The 20,331-nt window shown below is 35.3% G+C and overlaps 4 protein-coding genes across 6 annotated transcripts; 3 read left to right on the top strand and 1 right to left on the bottom strand.

The window, feature by feature from the left end:
• Positions 1 to 1,073: 1,073 nt before the first annotated feature.
• Positions 1,074 to 5,014, bottom strand: LOC105975155 (sterile alpha motif (SAM) domain-containing protein). Its single transcript, XM_088815721.1, has 10 exons — positions 4,115 to 5,014; positions 3,666 to 3,872; positions 3,174 to 3,521; positions 2,942 to 3,005; positions 2,375 to 2,592; positions 2,185 to 2,298; positions 1,998 to 2,103; positions 1,678 to 1,889; positions 1,490 to 1,590; positions 1,074 to 1,353 (listed from the first exon to the last, which is right to left on the bottom strand). Exons 1-10 carry the CDS (start codon positions 4,892 to 4,894, stop codon positions 1,209 to 1,211), a joined length of 2,295 nt encoding a protein of 764 aa, XP_088671847.1. The 5' UTR covers positions 4,895 to 5,014; the 3' UTR covers positions 1,074 to 1,208.
• A 1,401-nt stretch (positions 5,015 to 6,415) lies between these two features.
• Positions 6,416 to 11,900, top strand: LOC105975202 (3beta-hydroxysteroid-dehydrogenase/decarboxylase). The gene is made up of 13 exons (XM_013000376.2): positions 6,416 to 6,917; positions 7,797 to 7,886; positions 8,003 to 8,136; positions 8,533 to 8,703; positions 8,910 to 9,035; positions 9,201 to 9,280; positions 9,824 to 10,022; positions 10,148 to 10,253; positions 10,427 to 10,601; positions 10,784 to 10,940; positions 11,123 to 11,189; positions 11,361 to 11,520; positions 11,641 to 11,900. Exons 1-12 carry the CDS (start codon positions 6,686 to 6,688, stop codon positions 11,504 to 11,506), a joined length of 1,683 nt encoding a protein of 560 aa, XP_012855830.1. The 5' UTR covers positions 6,416 to 6,685; the 3' UTR covers positions 11,507 to 11,520; positions 11,641 to 11,900.
• A 1,011-nt stretch (positions 11,901 to 12,911) lies between these two features.
• LOC105975205 (BRCT domain DNA repair protein) lies at positions 12,912 to 16,652 on the top strand. 2 transcript variants are annotated; one of them, XM_088815708.1, is made up of 10 exons: positions 12,912 to 13,675; positions 14,105 to 14,197; positions 14,430 to 14,531; positions 14,629 to 14,849; positions 14,980 to 15,111; positions 15,237 to 15,359; positions 15,517 to 15,645; positions 15,741 to 15,940; positions 16,026 to 16,149; positions 16,335 to 16,652. In XM_088815708.1, exons 1-10 carry the CDS (start codon positions 13,426 to 13,428, stop codon positions 16,536 to 16,538), a joined length of 1,578 nt encoding a protein of 525 aa, XP_088671834.1. In that variant the 5' UTR covers positions 12,912 to 13,425; the 3' UTR covers positions 16,539 to 16,652. The 2 variants fall into 2 exon arrangements, with proteins under 2 accessions (XP_088671834.1, XP_088671831.1); XM_088815705.1 differs by having other exon boundaries at positions 16,026 to 16,179.
• A 1,326-nt stretch (positions 16,653 to 17,978) lies between these two features.
• Positions 17,979 to 20,331, top strand: PI (K-box region and MADS-box transcription factor family protein). Of its 2 annotated transcripts, none has more exons than XM_013000385.2 (7): positions 17,979 to 18,316; positions 18,428 to 18,494; positions 18,962 to 19,023; positions 19,155 to 19,254; positions 19,412 to 19,441; positions 19,621 to 19,665; positions 19,835 to 20,331. In XM_013000385.2, the coding sequence occupies exons 1-7, from the start codon at positions 18,129 to 18,131 to the stop codon at positions 19,982 to 19,984; spliced, it is 642 nt and encodes a 213-aa protein (XP_012855839.2). In that variant the 5' UTR covers positions 17,979 to 18,128; the 3' UTR covers positions 19,985 to 20,331. The 2 variants fall into 2 exon arrangements, with proteins under 2 accessions (XP_012855839.2, XP_012855840.2); XM_013000386.2 differs by having other exon boundaries at positions 18,004 to 18,316; positions 19,841 to 20,331.

Genomic DNA, 20,331 nt, shown 5'->3' with positions numbered 1-20,331 from the left:
TCGTCCAAATGAATATAATAATATCATAGTGCCTCATGTATTTTTTCGTAATTTGGTCGTACCTCGATCTAATCTGCCCATATATATATAAATTAAAATAAAATGAGTGAATTAAAATGCATGTTATAATTAGCCGCAACGCAAAAGAAATGCATGCCATGGGAATGGATCATATAATAACTGATATTAAACATGCATTATACTAATATTTTTAGTATAATGTTTACATGTTTTGATAAGACCAACTGATTAATCATAGATTCCAACATAAACTATTTGGGGGAAAAGTTGCGTAAAATACTTTACTTTATTTTTTGACCGGCTAACAACTTATTATTTGTCACGTACAAATCTGAACATGTATAGGACTTTTAAAAAGTTACCACGCCACCTTTAATTGAATTGATTTAATTAAGTTAGGTCACATTCCTACATGTATTTACAGCCAACCCCAGGGTTTGACCTCCGGTCAACGGTGAGGTGCTTCCACATTTACTGACACGTGTCTATCGTTGCAAGATATGTGCAAAAAAGACTCTCTCCTGACTGTACGAGGAACAACACTCGTGCGGTGAAGACATGCATGGAATTACACATTTTAATAATTTGTGTAAATTACGGTCACACCCTGAGATAACATAAAATTACAAAAAATTCTCTCATTTTTAGGTAATTACATCAACTCTCTCAACTATAAATCTTTTTACATGTTCACCATTGTGGTGTCAAATTCAATGTGGAATATTCTCTAGTTTGTACTCGTTTTTTTTTTTTTTTTAAAAGTCTTTGATGCGCCACAATCTGATATTTACAAGTCGAGAGACGCATCTTATGACCCTCTTGTTTCAAACTGTAGAGCTCGAATATGGTAAAACGAGTACAAACTGGAGAATATTCCACTAAATTTAACATCGCAAGGATTTACATGTAAGAAAATTCATAGTTAAGGGTTGTTTGTAATTACCCAAAAATGAGTGGTCTTTTCGTAATTTTACCTTATCTCAGGGGGTTAGTCGTAATTTACCTTAATAATTAACTTCATTATAATTAATACCGCACAGTTTAGATCATAATTAACATTGACAACAATGTTTATTTTGTAATAAATATGATCTGTTCTACAACAATAAAATATTTGCTTAAATAAATATAATTATTTTTTTCTTAAAAATATTAATTAAATAGAGAGAGATAATTAACTCAACTGCTTAAGCCAGGAGTTGGGAGACCATTGCACTATGAGAATCTGGACCATGATTATTGACACTTGGGATTATGTTTACTGGTGAAATTAACTTAACAAACTCCTTCAGCTCTGTGAAGCTGCTATGCTCACTATACGGCACTTCGTACCTGAAAACGATGAAAATCATCGACCCGATCAATTACCGAACCGTTATGATACGATGATAAAACTGTTTTTTTTTATATATATATATATATATAAAACATTTCGTTTTTAGCATATGTATATATTTTATAAATTCACCTTATAACAGTTCCCTTCTGCCATCGTTTTCCGGTAGATTTCTTCCCTTTTCCGAATGACCAACCAGTCGGCGAGAAAGCAACTATCAGATTAAACCGCCGCTGTATAAAAAAAAGTACTTGAATCAGATATTTAATGAATAATTGGTCGTTCAATCGAGAAATCGAGACATATATATGTCAAGTTACCGTGTACTGGTCAGAAACGTGTTTGAGTCGTTTGAAATTAGCGATTGTCCACATGGGAACAACGTGAATGTGGCTGTCCTGTTCGTTTGTGGTGAACCACTGCATGTCTTCTCGCGGCAAACCGAGGCATTCCAGGATCCGAAGCTTTGGAGCAGTGACGTAGACTTTCTTCCGGAGAGTTCTAGCAACTTCTAGAAACAGCCTTTCTTTTCCTGTAGTCGAATAGAAAAATTACAGTATAATTAGTTTGAATAATACGGATTGAGATTGGGTTTAGTATTAAAAGCTATTTTATTAGGGCGTGTGGAATTAGATACTACCAATGGTATAGCTGCCGATCAAAAATAAAGTTCTTGGATTAAACGCTTCGGCTTGGATGGCATCGATGACGAATTGGATTACGGTCTCTTGTTTCGGGAAGTCGTACTGCAAGATTGGAAATGAAGCAAATTACTCGTTGGCAATCATCAATTTTTTGTTTAGCTTGCTTTCACTATCTATTATTACCTGGGATTCGCAGTAGGTTGTGTCAAGAATGAGGGTGTGGATGGAACAAGCTTGCAAAACGGATAATTGTGCCATTTCCTCACAAAATCGGAAATCTCCAGTGTGTAGTACAGGCTGTAAAAAAGTCTTGGATCGTAAATGCGCGAAGGAAAAAAAAAAAGGTACTGTTTTTAAGAAGTTTGATACATACCTTGCCGTTGGGTGGTTCGAATAATATTATGATTGCACCTGGGCAGTGATTTGCATCAAAGCATGTTACATCGGTTCCCGCAATATTGATCTTTTGGTTGAGAGGCAAAACTTGAATTTTGTCGAATGGGATTCCGATTTTCAGATTGACTAGCTTTGCAGTTATCGAGGAACAATATATCGTCCCATGACAGAAGGATTTTGTAAGTCCTTGATAATCTGCAGAAAAACAATGCAATAAAAATGTTTAAACAACTCGGTTCTTTTTTTTTTTAACCAAAGTACTCCCGAATGCAATAAAGGTGGTGGTTTAAGGTTGTTGATAATGCAAATCCCAGATTTTATTTTTCCATCGTCGTTTTGAAGATATTGTTAAAGACATTAAGAAGTCTTCCCCCCGTCACTTTTCTCAACGATACAATACTTATATGAAAATCGAACAAGTAAGGAGCATTCAGTGGCTGCAGTTCGACAAAAATGACATGGTGGTTTTGTTCAATAGATGCAACCATAGTAATTTATCTTAGATAGTATACAAATTTCTATAGCATTGTTCGAATAGACTTACGATCTAAATGGAAGTGACTAAGAAACCAATGAGAACAGTCTCTTCTTAGATATTTAAAGGCGTCCTGCAAAAAATACGAAAACTGAAAATCAGACCTTGTAGCACATTAATATAAAGTACTGCTTTGCTACATAAAAACAGAGAAAAATTATCAATACTCTGAAAATCATGGAATGCATACTGAAATTATCGATTTTCATGTGAATTAATTGTATTGAAAGGCAAAGTTTACCACTCGAAATGGTGTTCCCGGTACGCAACACCACACAGGGACATTCTTCTGTTTTCCGTTCCTCAAACGATCATTTCTTTGAACGCTCTTATGAGTAGAATTTGCCTGATTTTTACGAACACTACTTTGTCCATTAGTAGCAACACCACCTCTCTTTCTTTCGGAGGGAGGACCAGAAAAGTAATCGGTTATCAACTTTTTAGTTTCGAATTTAGTCTCGTCGGCTACAACTTTAGAGACATCTGCCTTTGGTTCCACCGTCGTGGTCGAATCATTGCTCAGCTCCTTAATAGCGTGCAGAATTTTCTTTCTTGGACCAAGTGTTGTAATGCCAATGCTACATAGATCCTGTCGGAATAGCGAGATTTAACTTCTCAAGCATGCTGATGTGGCACGATTATTACATGCATATGTATATATTACACACACACACACACACACACACACACACACACACACACACACACACACACACACAGATATGCATATTACCTCTTCTGTCAGCCACTGAAGTGCCTCCCAGTCAATCTCTTGACTTACGAAAATCTCTTCGTATTTCGCAAGGCCTAAGTTTCGTAGCCATTCTACAACAGAAGATAAATTACCGGCCTTCGTAGCGGATTTAAGAGGAGAACCATCAACAACATGCCCCGGACCTTGATGCGTTCTTGTATCATCATTACTTACAGCCACAGCCACCTGAAAATACGTCACCCTTAATCATTACCCACAAATTTACTAAACACGATTTGATGAAGGATGCGAAATACGAGGTCAAATCTATACGTTCAAAATCAACTCAAATTATGATCTCGTGAACCTACGAATCCATCAGTAAAACCTCCTCAAAGTGTACTCCAAACTCATGACACACAACACAAGTATGGCAAACTACATATGAACAATTACACCAGATTCTGAAGATAAAGCGAAGTTCTTACATTAGCCGAACCCTCCACTGAGTCGAGGCACTCATTAGTGTGAATCTGCCTCTGGTCGTCACTCAACCCCGAAATATCTGCTCCACAAAGAGGACAACAAATCGAAACAACACATGTCTCCGAATCATCGTTACCATTACTATTACTCTCCACATCCACTTCCTCGCATAGCTTGAGCAACGCATCGAGTTGCGAGCTTCTCTCAGAAAACTCTTCATCGAAAATCTTCTCCTCCCCCTCCTCCACCACCACCACCTCATCCTCCTCCTCCTCCGGTCTGAAGGGCTGCAACAATCTTGACTCGACGGAATTATTACATCGTAAATAATCAATAACCCCTTTGGGATTGAACAACTGAAGATTTGGTTCAATTGATTCCAAATCTATCTCCTCCTCCTCACCCTGTATGAATGGATCCAACAATTTTGACTCTATCGAATTATTACTTTGTAAATTATCACAAACCCCTTTGGGACTCAACCAATCGAGGGTTGGTTCAATTGATTTCAACCCACCGACAAAAGCTCCCTCTATTTCATTGAATAATAAGCAATTTTCCTTTCCGGGATTAACGGGTTTCCCCCTTTTCGGCCTTTTGGATTGGCGGAGGGTGGTTGAGCTGCGCGGTTTGAGCCGCGGCGGAAGTGAGCTGGTTCTGGAGGCGGCGGAGAAGGAAGTGGAAGGGTAGTCTTGAAAATCGTCGTCGTCGATAATGGGGCTGAGAAATTGCGAAGAAGATGAACCGGTGGTGGTGGATCTTGAGTTGGGATTTGCCCCCATTGTCGAGTGGTACAGTGTGCTGCGTCGATTCTCTTCAAATTCTAGTGGAAGATTAATGGAGGGAAATTTTAGATTATTTGAAAATTAAATTCATTACTTCGCCATTTTTTCTTCTATTGTACTTCTTCTTTTTTTCTTTTTCTTTTTATTTTATTTTTAGGATAAATTACACTTACACCCATGAGGTATGCTAAAATAACTTTAAGGTCCCTGTAGTATCGGTAATTACAATCACCCCTAAAATATTGTTACAAACCCTAACTTTAGGGGTGTGGCTGTAATTACCGGTACCATAGAGACCTTAAAGTTATTTTAGCATACCTCAAGGGTGTAGGTGTAATTTACCCTTTTTTTTTTTACAATAATTTATTTTTTTTCCATGTAAAAAAATGTCACGGCTCATTAAGACGTATTCTGAAACATATTTTCAATAATATTTATTTATTTATTTTCCCTCAAATGTTTTTCAATATTGCTAATTTCACCGAAACACGATTTTCCAAAAACATTTTCCTAAAAATGTTTGTAGAGAATTCAAACAACGTTGCGACTTATAGTGATTTCGAATATAAAGTTGCTCATGTTCGAAAGCGTTCGTATGAACACTGACAAGATCATTTTTTTTCATAAATGTGAGTTTAATTTACAATCATCACAAATTGTCAAAAACAAGTTATATATAGTTTACGTCTGGTTGCTAGTTTTTCAATTTATAACAAGTGAATTAGTGATAATATAGAAAAAAAATTATCAAAATTATTAAAAATCCATATGGACTCCATTAATTATTATAAAAGGTTTAAATGTGTTATGTTTAAATAAGCTTGTATTATTGGTTCAACTTAATTTGTTTAGACATGATCCAATAAGTATTAGATTGTTATATTTATTATGCTTCAAATTTTAAAATTTAAAATAATGGGTAAATTACACCCACAGTCCTAAGATATACTAAAATAACTTTAAGGTCCCTATAGTATCGGTACTTACAGTCACTATTGTTAGAAACTCTAACAGAATAATGCATTGCACAATTTATTCTATTAGAGTTCTAACGAACGATTAGTTTGAAGAAGTGGTGGAGACAACGCAGAGCTAGAGGGTGACATGCCTCTCCTAACATTTCTTAAATCCTCATTATTTTATATTAGATTTATAAATTGCCGTTTATGATAGCATTAACGGCCCAACGAGAAACAAATATAGTGTATATCGGTCCCCAAGACGTGAGATCCTGGCTCAGATAATTGTTTCAGTGGTGTGACTGTAGTTAAGGGACCTTGAAGTTATTTAAGCTTACATTAGAGGTGTACATGTAATTTACCCTAAAACAATTGATGTTGGAGGGAGTAATTGTTACATATGATAATTTAAGGGGTAAGTGTTACATAAGCTATACTTCAGGTGTACAAAGTGTATTTAATCGTATTAATTAATTAGGGCCAGTTTGCAATAAGTGACTATAGTGGGGCTATGGCTGGATTTTGTTTGTAATTACTTTTTATTTAAATTAAGCTGCACAGCTAAGCTGTTTTATTATGAGATTAATTTCGTTAATCGAAACAGTCTATCCACCTTCACTCTCAGTCCAAGATCCAGATTAAATCTCACGAGCATTGCACTTTTTTCTTCTTTTTTCTTTAAATTCGACAATTAAATGCAAATTAATTAATTAATTAATTCGCAAATTAGCAATCGGTTAATCGAACCTCAATTTAATCCATCAACAGTTGGCAGCTACAAAAAATTTTAGGTCTCATTTGACCGGTGGAAGTAATTGACATCGGGAAAATGGGCGGGGAGGAGCGGTGGTGCGTGGTGACCGGCGGCCGAGGGTTTGCGGCGCGTCATCTGGTGGTGATGCTCATCAAATACGGCATGTTCTCCGTGCGCGTCGCGGATTTGGGCCCCGCCGTGAAGCTTGACCCCGACGAGGAGAACGGCGTCCTCGGAGAAGCTCTCAAGTCCGGCTGCGCGCAGTACGTGGCGGCGGATCTTCGCGACAAATCGCAAGTGCTCAAAGGTCTTATTTCCGGCATTAGCTTTTGCTACTGAGCCTCACTTTCTCCTCGTTATTTTTTCCCTTCATCTGCTTCTTTGCAAATGTTGACTGTGTAATACTGCGGTTTTGTGTAGTTGATGTGGTTTCACTTGTGTTTGCACGCGGTCGGTGTATCTTCTCTATGTTAATAGTAGGTTTGGTTTCGTTTGGTTTGCGTTTTCGTATCAAGTATACAGTTACGTTTATGCTTTGTTTGATTATGTAATGAACCAATTGAACAAGCTTAAATCAAGAGAACAAGAAATTAACTCTACATATTCCTTACCATGACAGAAATACAAGAAATCGTGAACAAGGAATGATGATGTTTGATACCCTCGATTACTTTTTTCAATTTATAGGGTTTATACTTTATAACAGATGGGTTGGATTACACATTTCGTTCCTACATTTAATGGAAGTCTGCTGTAGCTTTGTAGCCAATAAGACAGCTTATAAGAGCAGAAGTAGAATATGCTTATTAAGATTCTGTAACGAGATTCAGTCTGATGGATTGTGTGTTTATTTGTATCATATTTCACATGTAGCTTCTGGATTGCATTATTTTTATGATCTTTCATAATATTATGCTGAGCATATGTATTTCTTTGTTGTCCGTAGTTTGTTGGGGGTGGGGAACTGGGGGTATTCAACATTTGTGACAAATCAAGGAACAAAGAAACGCTTCCAAAATGGAAGTGGATACATTTGAGATGCTGACGGTCTAAGAATTAGAAAAAAAAAAAGAAAAAAAAATGAAGATGGTGGGGTTGAGTGTCATTGTCCATTTTCAGTTAATAGTTAAGGTCAATTTAACCTGACTTAGGCATTTAACATACTGCTAGACGTTTTGTACTGTAGCTTGCAAAGGAGCCGAGGTTGTCTTTCATATGGCTGCTCCTGATTCCTCCATCAATAACCATCAGCTGCATCACTCTGTCAACGTACTAGGTCAGTTTTGCACCATCTTGATCTGAATAAGATGTGTGCTATAAATTGTTTAAAAGGATTTGTTTAGCCCGTAACCAATGTTTTTATTTCCTTAATTTTCGTAATTATGGCGACAGGAACCCAAAATATTATTGATGCATGTGTTGAGCTGAAAGTAAAACGACTTATATATACAAGCTCCCCAAGCGTGATTTTCGATGGAGTCCATGGAATTTTTAACGGACATGAATCATTGCCTTATCCCGCTAAGGTATTGACTGGTGTTGACTTCACTCATGCTATATAAAAACCTCCCTTGCTCATGCTATAATGGGTTTTTTTGAGGTAGTGATATTATTTCCGGTTCGGTTTTCTAGCTTTTCTTTGAATTATATAAATGATTAAGCGCGTCATTCATTTTTGACTTTCTAAACTTTCTATCATAGAGTGGTTTAGTATGCTTCCATTTTTTCTCTTTTTGTCTATTTTTGTCACTCTGACTTGTATATTACAAAAATTTTGGTTTGTTTTTCTTAGCTAATCTTTGTTGAACTTTGAAACTGAAGTCTCAATTCTGACATTTTCTCAACAAATTTTTAATCATGTTCACCATTCAATGAGTTTCCCATGTCTAAATACCTAAATCTTATCGCGGTTGATTTTTCAGCACAATGATTCATACTCTGCCACAAAAGCTGAAGGAGAGGCTCTAGTTATAAAGTCAAATGGTTCAAACGGCCTTCGAACATGCTGTATTCGACCTAGCAGCATCTTTGGACCTGGTGATAAGTTGCTTGTTCCATCATTAGTTGCTGCAGCTAGGGCTGGAAAATCAAAGGTAATTATTAGGCTTTGACTACTTCCACTTAGTTACTGAGCCTTGCATCTATGTTTTTTTCAACTAGAGATATACATCATATTTAATGGTTGTCGTTGGCTTCATGGATTTATTTTTATTTTTATTCGCAATATGCTGAGTTAGTATTCTAATCCTGCATATTCAAAAGCTTTTGGTTTTCTGACTTTCTACTCTGGAATGTTCAGTTCATCATTGGAGATGGCAACAACATGTATGATTTTACTTATGTTGAGAATGTTGCACATGCTCACATATGTGCCGAGCGAGCTTTGGCATCTGACGGTTTGGTAGCAGATAAAGCTGCTGGACAGGTAGCATTTTCATTTGCTGTAATAAAAGGCATGACCTGCACATGTAATAATATACAGATTCTTCCAGATTTTACTATGTTGCTTGCTTATTATTTCCACAAATAAGATTCTTACATGACCTGAATAAAGCCACAATAACATGGTTTCAATTAATCACGCCTGCAGGCATACTTCATTACCAATACGGAACAAATCAAATTTTGGGAGTTTATGTCTCTCATTCTTGAAGGTCTTGGCTATGAAAGGTACTCTTTTGTTCCAAAGCTTATTTTTTCCTTTGTTGTAGTGTTTTGAAAGCTCAGCTTAAGCTCAAATAATTCGGAAGTGTGACGTCATCATGCTAATAGAAGTTGGTGGTCATCCATGTCTATATTACCTATCAGGCTGGCAAAATATTTTTGAACAACCTCTCATCTTACTAATCTTGAATTGAACGCTTTTACTGGCGTTGAACCTAGGTTGGAGGTTGACAATATCTATATTGGTTGAATCACTTAATTTGCTAAAAACTTATATTTCCTTATTTTGTTCCTTGTTGCTTCTTGTTCTTGATTCATGTATATGAGTTGATTACAACTTCTTCAATCAACCCAACCATGTACAGCTGTTATTTGAGTAAATGCTTTGATAGTAAGTCACCCAACAGTTTTTAGTTTTTGGTAATTCTTAATATTTATCATTGTACTCTGTAACTATGTTTGTGCATTCCTAGAGGGAGTGCCTGTCATTTGAGTTATGTAATAAAATAATGCATGTTATCTTTATTTCTGATCTTGTGTAGTATGCAGGCCCAAAATTAAGATTCCTGCATGTGTTATGATGCCAATTGCACATATGGTGGAATTGATATATAAACTTTTAGCCCCGTATGGAATGAAGGTGCCACAGTTGACACCTTCAAGAATACGTCTACTATCTATCACCAGGACCTTTGATTGTTCTAAAGCAAATGATCTTCTTGGCTACACACCTATTGTGCCACTTCAGGTCAATACTTACACCTTAAGGAGTTAACTCTATCACTTATGGAATGATCTGAGATTTCATAAGATACTCAAGAACGTATTTAATTATCTTTTTGATCATTTCCCGTGATATTTTTTTTTCTGCAGGAGGGTCTTAGAAAAACAATCGATGCGTACCCACACTTGAGGGCTGATGTTCGAAGTAAAAGGGATGGACCATCTAAAGCTGAATTATTTCTTGGCAGTGGAAAAGGTATGAATCTTTTTCCTCTTTGAAATATATATGCGCATATTTTAGGATTCAAGTTGTCTGACACGTCATCCTTGTTCGGCATTCTTATTATTTATGTGGATTGTATTGTTGCATCTGACTGGGAACTTGAGACAGATTCCATGGCCTTTAATCAAGGATGATTATACTTGCAGTTGCTGACATACTACTGTGGAGGGATAAAAAGCAGACACTCACCGTTTTGCTGATCTTGGCTGCAATTTACTTCAATTTCATAGCAACTGGGTATACTGTAATTACTGCAGTTTCCAAGCTTCTATTAGCGGCAGCGGTCTTCCTTTTCATCCATGGAAAACTACCTCAGAAAATGTACACTTGCTAATCTCTTGTTTTCGTGGTACATGATTATTGAACATGCTAGTTGTTCTTTCTAAATTAGTTGCAAACTGCAGCCTTAAATATGTGAAAAAATATTTTAAATTTCATAAACATAGGGAAGATTTCATATAAGCAGTGATAGTAATGCTCACATTTGATTATATGGTTCGCAGATTAGGATATAAAATTGAGAAAATTCCAGAGTCAAAGTTCCATGTCTCAGAAGCTGCATCCCACCATGTTGCGCTGTCAGTGGCATCGGGGTGGAATTCTGCCGCTAGTAACTTAAAATCACTTTGTAAAGGAAATGACTCTAAGCTTTTCCTCAAGGTAATGTGTTACTGGAGTTTTGCTGTAAATCAATTTGAGAAACTTAAATGTTGCAGTCTAAGCTCAATGAATCCTTATGTAAATATAGTCTGTTTGCTATTTCACACTCTTCCGCTGAATGCATCACGATTTTGGTGTTGTAAGCTGAGAGTTGAGCGATTTCTGCTTTGCTCATGAAACAGGTAGTTCTCTCGTTATTGATTCTCAGTATCCTTGGAGCAGTTAAGCTGAATACTGCATTTGTGATAGGTATGTGCTTTGTGCCTGTGTATTGTGATTAATTTTGGCATGCACGTACAACTATGTCTAGTTGTACGCTGAAATATTCCGATTTAATCAATTTTTATGTTTATTTATAGTGTCGCATGTGTATCTCATGTTAGTCGGTCGTCAATTTGCTATCTTCTTTGGAATTTGCAGGAATACCCATTGCCTTTATTTCCTTCGTTGTGTATGAGAAAAAGGAGGAAGAGATAGACAATCTTGCGGATAAACTTCTCTCATTTGGGTGCAAATTGAAGTCTGATGTTACTGGAAAGATTTCTAACTCAAAGAAACAACAATAATCGGAAAAGTGGGGGTAAGGATTAATTTAATTTTCTTTCAATTTGACAGTCTCTTCCTCGGAATCAAATTCTTCAATAGGAGTGCGAAATTGAGGTGGTCTATTAGCTGATATATTTCCTTGTTGGGTTTTCAGAGTATTGTGTATTTGTTCTCACCCGAATGTGTCGTGTCTTTTTCGTTGTTTTTCCTCCCGTTTTCTACCGCCCCACAGTGTACCATTAACATGTGAATCCAGTTCAATCAACTTGACGTATCGTATATTCTTTTAGGACAAATCACATTCTGCATTTGCATTGTTATGTAATGTCTTGTTTGGATTGTAATGCTGATTCAGTTTTTTAACTTGCATTCTGTTTGCAAGAATGTCCAGTTCACTGACCTTTTCTTTAATAATCCCTTTTGCCCCCCCAACCCCCACCCCCACCCCCACCCCCACCCCACTTATTTTTTGCTATGTCCACTAATATGCACTCTAGACTGTTATTCCAATTTGACTCAGCATCAATTCGAGTTGTACTGGTTGCATAACGTGTTGTACTTTCATAATAATGCTGAAATCAATTAGTGGGAGGAATATCACAGATAATGGTGCACCACTAATCTGTACAATTTGGTTCACCTACTGGTGCTAGTTATCATTGCCAATTGACTTGCATTATTCAAATTTCAAGCTACCTTCTTAATTAGGTTAGATGAAATGCTATTATGAGTTTGAATTATTTGAGATGTCGTGTCACACTATAACTTTAATTGGCCAATTGATTTGACATTAAATTAACCGAATTGATTAGGACACCCTATCAAATTTTTGATCTGTCACACTTTTATGGGAGATTATAATTTTGGACACTATTAGGAAGTCAATTACACTACCATAGGCTCACAAGTTCAAAATGATAATGTTTAAAAAGGAAAATACTTCAAAATCAATAAATCTGATAATAACGCCGCACTGGTAGAACTCAATTGATTTCGGGGATGGTGAGTTGATATAAGCTCCTAGAGTCGAATATTGAGTGATTTAGTTTATATTTTTTTTTTTATGGTGTAATAATAATATAATAATAAAATTATTAATAATGATAATAATATATGATAAAATAAAAATGAATTGCTGAAAAGCCCAATAAATAAAGAAATAAGGGTTTGGAAATGGACCACCATTTTTGTGAGTGCGACCAGCATTGGTCCTTGTTTGGCTCTACGATAAATTGATTTTCCGACGAGTAATGTTCAAGTAACGCTTTTAAGCTTTAAAGTTTAAACCCCCCCCCCCCCCCCCCCCCCCCACAAGAAGCAAAAAAAGAAAAAAAAAAAAAAAAAGGAAAATAAGTTAAATTCAAATCCCTCTGCCAAACAACATTTAATGAAGAATTTGGTAGAAAATTCAGTGACTGAATTGTTAAACAGAGCAAAACGCCAATGCGAAGAAGCGGCCATGGCGTCGGCATTTCGCTCTGCAATTCTACAGAGAGAAAGAGGAAAAATAAAGTGATTTTTAAATGAATCACGCCATTGCCCACTTTCCCCAACCCCCCAAAAGAAAAGCTAAAGGAGAGAGTAACACAATTCACAAAAAGTTTCTGCGTAGATTCTCTCTCCTTCATCTCTGCTAAAGCCATCATTCAACCATTGTTTTTTTTAATAGTATAATTTCTGCTTTCTTTCCCTTCATTCCTTCCCCCTTTTCAATTTCTACCATTTTGTGGAAAAAAAAAGATTGGGTTTTCAAATTTCGCGTGTGCTCTCTCTCTCTCTGCCATTGACTCACTTTTTCTTCCGAAAAAAGAAAGGGCAAAAACAAAACCCCCATTTATGAATATATACTAGGAAAAGTATTAGATAAGTGGTCATAGTAGTATATCCTGTTTCCATATTTCAATTTTTTTACTGTTTTACCATCACATTAGCTGATTCAATGATTGCAAAAATGGGTGGTGGTGGTGGTGGTGTTGGAATTGGAGGGGGAGGGAGAGTGGAGGTGATAGCTGGTAAGGGGTGTTCGAGGCTGTTTGTTGATTTTTCGTCGTCGTTTAGGGGCATTCAACCCTTTTCATTGGAGCCCTTGTCTCCGAATTCCTCTGCAGTTTCTGAATCTCCGGTTAAATCAGTGAAATCCAACGGACCGTTTTCTGGCCTTGTCGTTTGCGTTACCGGATTATCTAAAGGTATACCCGATAACTTTTTCGAATTCTGGATTTTAAATGTATATTGTGTGTGGATATATGGATTTTATGTAGTTAGTGGTGCTATATATTGATGGAATGCTATACTGACGTAGTGTGGTGCTCGATTATATATGCGGGCAGCTGTATTTTCATATGCTTCAGTTATGTTTGTTTCGTGATTTGGGTTTCGTACATTTTCCTGTTTTATTTATTTTTAATTATAGAACGAACAATTATACTAGTCTAAGATCGTAAACTAGACGTATGAATGGCTTAACTAGTTGTAGGAGAGCAGTGTGAAATAGAATATTCTCCCATTATCAAGAACTGTATATTCTGCTAAAAGAGTCGATTTATTCATGTACGGAATGTAGTTCTGTTAGCTGAAATATAGAATTTTTATCTTCTGCTTTCTGAATTCGATTGTAGAGACGAGGAAACAAGTCAAGGAAGCCACGGAGAGATTGGGAGGGCAATATAGTCCGCATCTCCATCCTCAATGCACTCACCTGGTTGTTGAAATATCCTTTCTTGATGCGTATTTTGTTATTTTGTATAACGTTGATTTTTAATTAGGGTCATTTAGATCTGTATATTTCGTTACGAATGTGCTGAAAACAAGGTTTCGATCTGGCTAGTTCAATCAAGTCAACTCTTTCAACAAAAAAAGACAAAATTTTGGTCAACCAGTGTAATCCTATGCGTAGTTAACTAAGCCGAATCATACTCGTGTTAGTCTTTAACACTTGTTACAGTTTTCATGGACGTAAATTTGAGCATGCTTTGAAACATGGATCCACTAATGGTCTATTTCTGGTCACGATTAGCTGGTTTGTGGATAGCGTCAGAAAAAATGGTAATAGTTATTTTTCTTTGTTTTTCAGTTACTTTTGTGTGTGTGTGTGTGTGTGGATGCCCTGTTTGGGGGATAATATTAGGTTTATTTATTTCAGTTAGGTTAAATGAAACGCTCTACAATGCTAACAACATTGGAGATAAAAGTATCCCGAATGACGATTTGAAGCGGCTCGATCAGAATTCCGGTGCTGAAAATTCTTGCATTCCTATTGGTTCGTTTCGAGAAAGGGAGACTAAAAAACAAACTGGTTCTTCATCTTTGTCTGGTCAAACCTTTTACGTTGACCTAGATGTCCCTGTCGAACTTCGCAATAAGGTGGACTTGAATTTTGTTTTGAGGCACTTAATTTTTTTTTTTAAATCCATTTAGTGGATAAATATTTCGGAAAAAAAGTGCCTGTTAACATTTTTTTTATACGTTCCATGAAATATATTTATCTTACTAGGTTGCCGAGGTCTTATCTGCCGAAGGTGGTAGCGTGGTGGATGAATGGTTTGTTGGATGCAATGCTTCTCATGTAGTATGTGAAGGACCTTCTATACGTAAATATCTGGGGCATTCTAGTAATATTGTCACCGTAAGTGATTCTCGTCGTTTTTCATTTCGCTTATTACGTATCCAATGACACCTTAATACTCTGTGCTCATGACACCATCGTTGTTTTTTTTTTTTTTTTTTTTTTTTTAATAATAATTTTGACAGCCATTATGGATTATAAAGTCTGCAAAAGAAAAATCTCTGCAAAGACTCGTCCACTTATCAGCCGATTTGGCTAGGTATACTGGAGCAATGCTCGATACTTTCCAGCATGGTGTTTTCAGAGAGGTATGCATCTTTTTTCAATACTCTCTCTCTCTCTCTCTCTCTCTCTCTCTCTCTCTCTCTCTCTCTCTCTCACACACACACACACACACACACACACACAGTTGGCAATGATAATTCAAATTCTTAAAGAAAATTCTACCACTTTGAATATTTACAGGAAGTTAACAGGGTAACCAGTTCCGTAAATGATCCCAGTTCTGTAATTAAAGCAAGCCTCGAAGAACGACGAACGAGGGTAAACTTAGCTAAGGAAGGTGTTAGAAAGCGTCGGAATCGACGAATGCAGGTTCATTCCAAACTTAGCTACTGTCGTTAAATTTGCTCTTTTTTTTTTTGTTTTCTGGCAATAATTTTATTATATTATTATAATTATTATTTCAGACATGTCAAACTCCGATACGTCCAATAACTCCTAGCAGCCTTTTGGATTCAATTTGCTGGTCAATATCCGAGTCAACTTCGACTGCTTCTATTTATACAGAGTCTTCAAGTGTCGAAGAAGAAAACCACACACCTGTTTTCTTCGATGGCAAGGAATCTCATACTTCGTTTGTCAACTTATCTCGACCGCTTACAGAAAGGTATTTTCCGAAATTCTTTTATATCGAATTTTTTCTTTTCTTGAAAAATTCTGATAGAATTTTATTTTTCTTTTCTCAATTGCAGCGAGAAGTCGGAGTTAATATTCAAAGGGAATTTCCTCACAATCATGTTCCCAGTTGACCGATTTTCGGAAATGGGCCCATGTTCTAGAACATTCTTCAGCAATAAAGGGTTCACATGTTTGCAGGTCCTGGATTTCATCCACACATTTTACCAGGTATATATATATATATATATATATATATATATATATATATATATATATATATATATATATATATATATATACGATAAAAATATTACATTTACACGTGTATATAATCCTGGTTGTTGTATTGTATTATAATATATATCTCGATAATCGATTCTCAGGAGAATATGTCGGCCGAGGAAATAGAAATAGCTATCCACACAGATTCGAGGCATGCGGATCGAGTTCGATCAGCTTACTCGAGCAAGGAAAAGGTAGAATTTAAGAGGATTGATTTTATTGGTAGCCGTAGGAGTTTTGAAATGTTGAAACGTGTATCGGGCGATAATAATAGCAACCTTTACGAGTTGTTAATTCGAGCGTGATTTATGGTAAATGCTCAAGAGAGAATGTTTTGTTTGTATATCAACATATATACAGTGTCAAATGTATAGTAAAAGATTTCTTGTGACTGGATTTCGAGATTTTGGCTTTTATTATATACTTTTCGTGTTCCTATTTCTTCTCAATGTTCAATGGTTGATTCTCTCCTGAGTCCTGAATTGGTGGGCAGTGGCGGAGCCAGCATACAACCGAGGGGGCCAATACCCCCTCCCCAAATGTTTCTCAAATCGCTACTATTTCATATAAAAAATTATTATTTTTCGTGAATGGTTACATTTTCTTATTGGGGTGGGTCTATTTCGGCAGCAACAAACAAAATACGAAGTTGTATTTGTTCATATACGATTCTAGTTAACTACAACGTGATAGTAATGAAGCAGAAAGACGTTGTATTCTACACACAACAAACACCAAATAACAATTACACTATTGGAACAACTTACAAAATTATACAATGCTAGGTAAATGTGTTCTCAAACCCTAGAAACGAAATATTGAATGGGCGAGAACAAACATATCTCTAACAATATAGTAAATTTGTCGAAACGCGATACCCCACTGCAAAATTCTTATAAATCGTGCGATTCGAAGAGAACAAACAATGATTATCAAACTCCAACAAGGAAAAAATTAAATTTACTATGATATTAGGGTTTGAAATTAGGGTCAACCTAATTTTCAACAACTAGGTAATTTGTAAAGAACAAAAATTCGAACTCTTTCTTATTCCTTGATCTCCCTGCCCTTAAAGAACTGATAATTAATAATTTATTTTCAGTTAAATAAATTAATTCCAACATTCTCAGTTTAGTAAAAGCCAAAAATAAATAAATAAATAGAAAAACAATATCATATGTTATTTTGTTGACCATTTCCAGGACCATGCAAATATACAGACATGACATTTTGACTGAAAAAAAAAAAAGAATTATTATTACTAACGTTACACACTTTCAAGAGATGGAAGACAATGAAAACACTTTCCTGTCACATCTAATCTTTTTTTTTTTTATTCTGACCAACAACGTTTGATTCATCTTTGATTTGATTTGATGGTTAAGATTTGAAATTCAACAAAACATGTTCGCTAATTAAATCACACAAGTTATCCAATTAATTAATTTCAATCTAAACCACTGAAAACCCTAATTTCAAGATTTCTGCAACCCTAGTCAATCTAATCTGTCTACGCAAATTAAGGTTGGATAATGGGCTGATTTTTTTTTATTTTTTTTTTTAATTTAATTTAAAATTTAGAATGATATAGATAGACCAAGAGATAACTAGGTGCAACTATGGTTACATGCCTAAGTTGTAGTGAAAAATCTAAAATAAATAAATAAATTAAAATTTATAATTAATAACAGTTGGCGTTGGCTTAGTAAAATGAACATAATTCCATAAACGAACTATCTTTTGCTGAGGGTTTCGAAAGTTGATTGTCCCTTATTCCTACAATAGAAAAATGCCATTAACACCATTATCAATCTCTCTTTAAAGGGTTCTCTCATCTACAGAAATATTGAAGAGAGAGAGAGAAAGAGAGATCTAGAGAGAGAAGAGTTAGGAATATGGGGAGAGGAAAGATTGAGATAAAGAGGATAGAGAACTCGAGCAACAGGCAGGTTACTTATTCAAAGAGAAGAAATGGGATCATGAAAAAAGCTAAGGAGATTAGCGTTCTTTGTGATGCACACGTTTCTGTCATCATCTTTGCTAGCTCCGGCAAGATGCATGAATTCTGCAGCCCTTCTACTACGTATCTCTCTCTCTCTCTCTCTCTCTCTCTCTCTCTCTCTCATCATCAAAAACTAGGGTTTTTTTTTCTGGTTCTTGATTTTTTAATTTGAATTTGTTTTGATAATAAAAGGTTAGTTGACATGCTGGATCAGTACCACAAGCTCTCTGGTAAGAGGCTCTGGGATGCAAAACATGAGGTATATATACATACATATACATACATATATTATTTTATTTTATGTGTGAAGATTTTGTGTGTAGGGGTGGTGGTTTTCTCTCTCTCTAGATCTACCATTGACCCTTTCCTCTTTCTCTCTCATTCCCAAGAATTGTAGTACTTTGTTGCAAAAATTTATATGTGTACAGATCTGGTAATAAAATATAATTCTCTCTCTTTCCTTTGCTTGCAAAAATTTATGAATATATAACTTGAGTTTATTTAGCACAAGAAAGGGAATTTTTTTAATGTATTTTATTTACCTTTATTAGATCTAGATGAGGTTGTTCTTGATCTGTTGGTTCAAAGATTATTGCTTTTTTCATGATTTAAAAATAATTAATTTTTAATGTTATTGAGATGGATCTGGAATATTTCTCATGTTTTTTTCTTGTTCTAATGTAATAATAACACTGTAGTTGAATTGTTTTTTTGTAATAAAAACAGCATTTGGACAATGAAATCAACAGAATCAAGAAAGAGAATGACAGCATGCAGATTGAGCTCAGGTTCTCATTTTATTCAAGTTTTTTTTTCCTGTTTCTGTATTTTCCAAAAATAAATATAATAATATTCCATATGTTTTTCTTGATTTAATTCCTATTTTTTTTTTTTTTTTTTTTAATTTAATCAATTTTAGGCATCTGAAGGGAGAAGATATCACAACTCTGAATTACAAAGAGCTGATGGTCTTAGAGGAAGCACTCGAAAATGGGATTTCCACTCTCAAAGCCAAACAGGTTCTTCTATTTATATTTTTTTTCATATATATATATATATATATATATATATATATATATATATATATATATATGTTTTGAATTAAGAAAATATCTGAATCAGTATGTATCTAACATCTTTTTATTAATATCTATTCTTTTTATTTTAATTCGACAGATGGAGTTTGTGCGGATGATGCGAAAACATGTACGGCAAACACTACTATTTCTGAATTTTCCCCTTGCCCTATATATATAATCATCACACGTAACATCGGATGCGAACACACACACACACACACACACACGTAACACGTTTATACATTTTCTCGAAAATGGCTAATTTATATATATTTGCTAATGTATGATTGTTGAAAATGATTTCAGAATGAAATGATAGAGGAGGAGAATCAAAACCTCCAATTCAAGCTGGTATGTATATTGTTTTATTCTCTATATTATATATATTCACTATCATTTACTTTAATTAAAAAATAATGCTTAAACATATATATACTTTTAATAATATTATCTAAGAATTTTCTTGAATATCGAAAGCTAATGCTTTTTTTTTTTTTGATGGATGGGATTAAATTAATAGCGACAGCTGCATTTGGATCCGATGGATGAGAACGTGATAGAGCCGCACGGACTATACGACCATCAAGGTGTTCCAGACTACGACGCTCACCAAATGCCTTTCGCCTTTCGTGTGCAGCCGATGCAGCCGAATTTGCAGGAGCGTTTCTAATCGATTAATTCCCGCAAATTATCAAATCAAACCACCCTTTTGTTCTGATTTATTCAGAAAACTAATTAATAAATAAAAAATAAATAAATAAAACTTTATATATTATATGAGTAGTTAATGTTTGTGATGTTTAAGGAAGGGTATTATTGTAATTGAACTTCCTAGTAGTATGTTTTGTGGTGTGGTTGGTTTTTGTCCAAACCATTTATCCTAGTATGCTTTGTCATAAGCTTACAACTAGGGTTTCTTATATTTGACCGTATTGACTTTGATGGTATTTTAATTGCTTGCGTTTATCTTGTGTTTATTACATTATATATTTATTGAACACGTTTTTGCTTCTATTA

Source organism: Erythranthe guttata, chromosome 1, assembly GCF_056151865.1.
Source record: "Erythranthe guttata isolate IM_541 chromosome 1, IM_541, whole genome shotgun sequence".
Lineage (NCBI taxonomy): Eukaryota > Viridiplantae > Streptophyta > Magnoliopsida > Lamiales > Phrymaceae > Erythranthe > Erythranthe guttata.
This window is presented reverse-complemented; position numbering and strand designations above follow the sequence as displayed.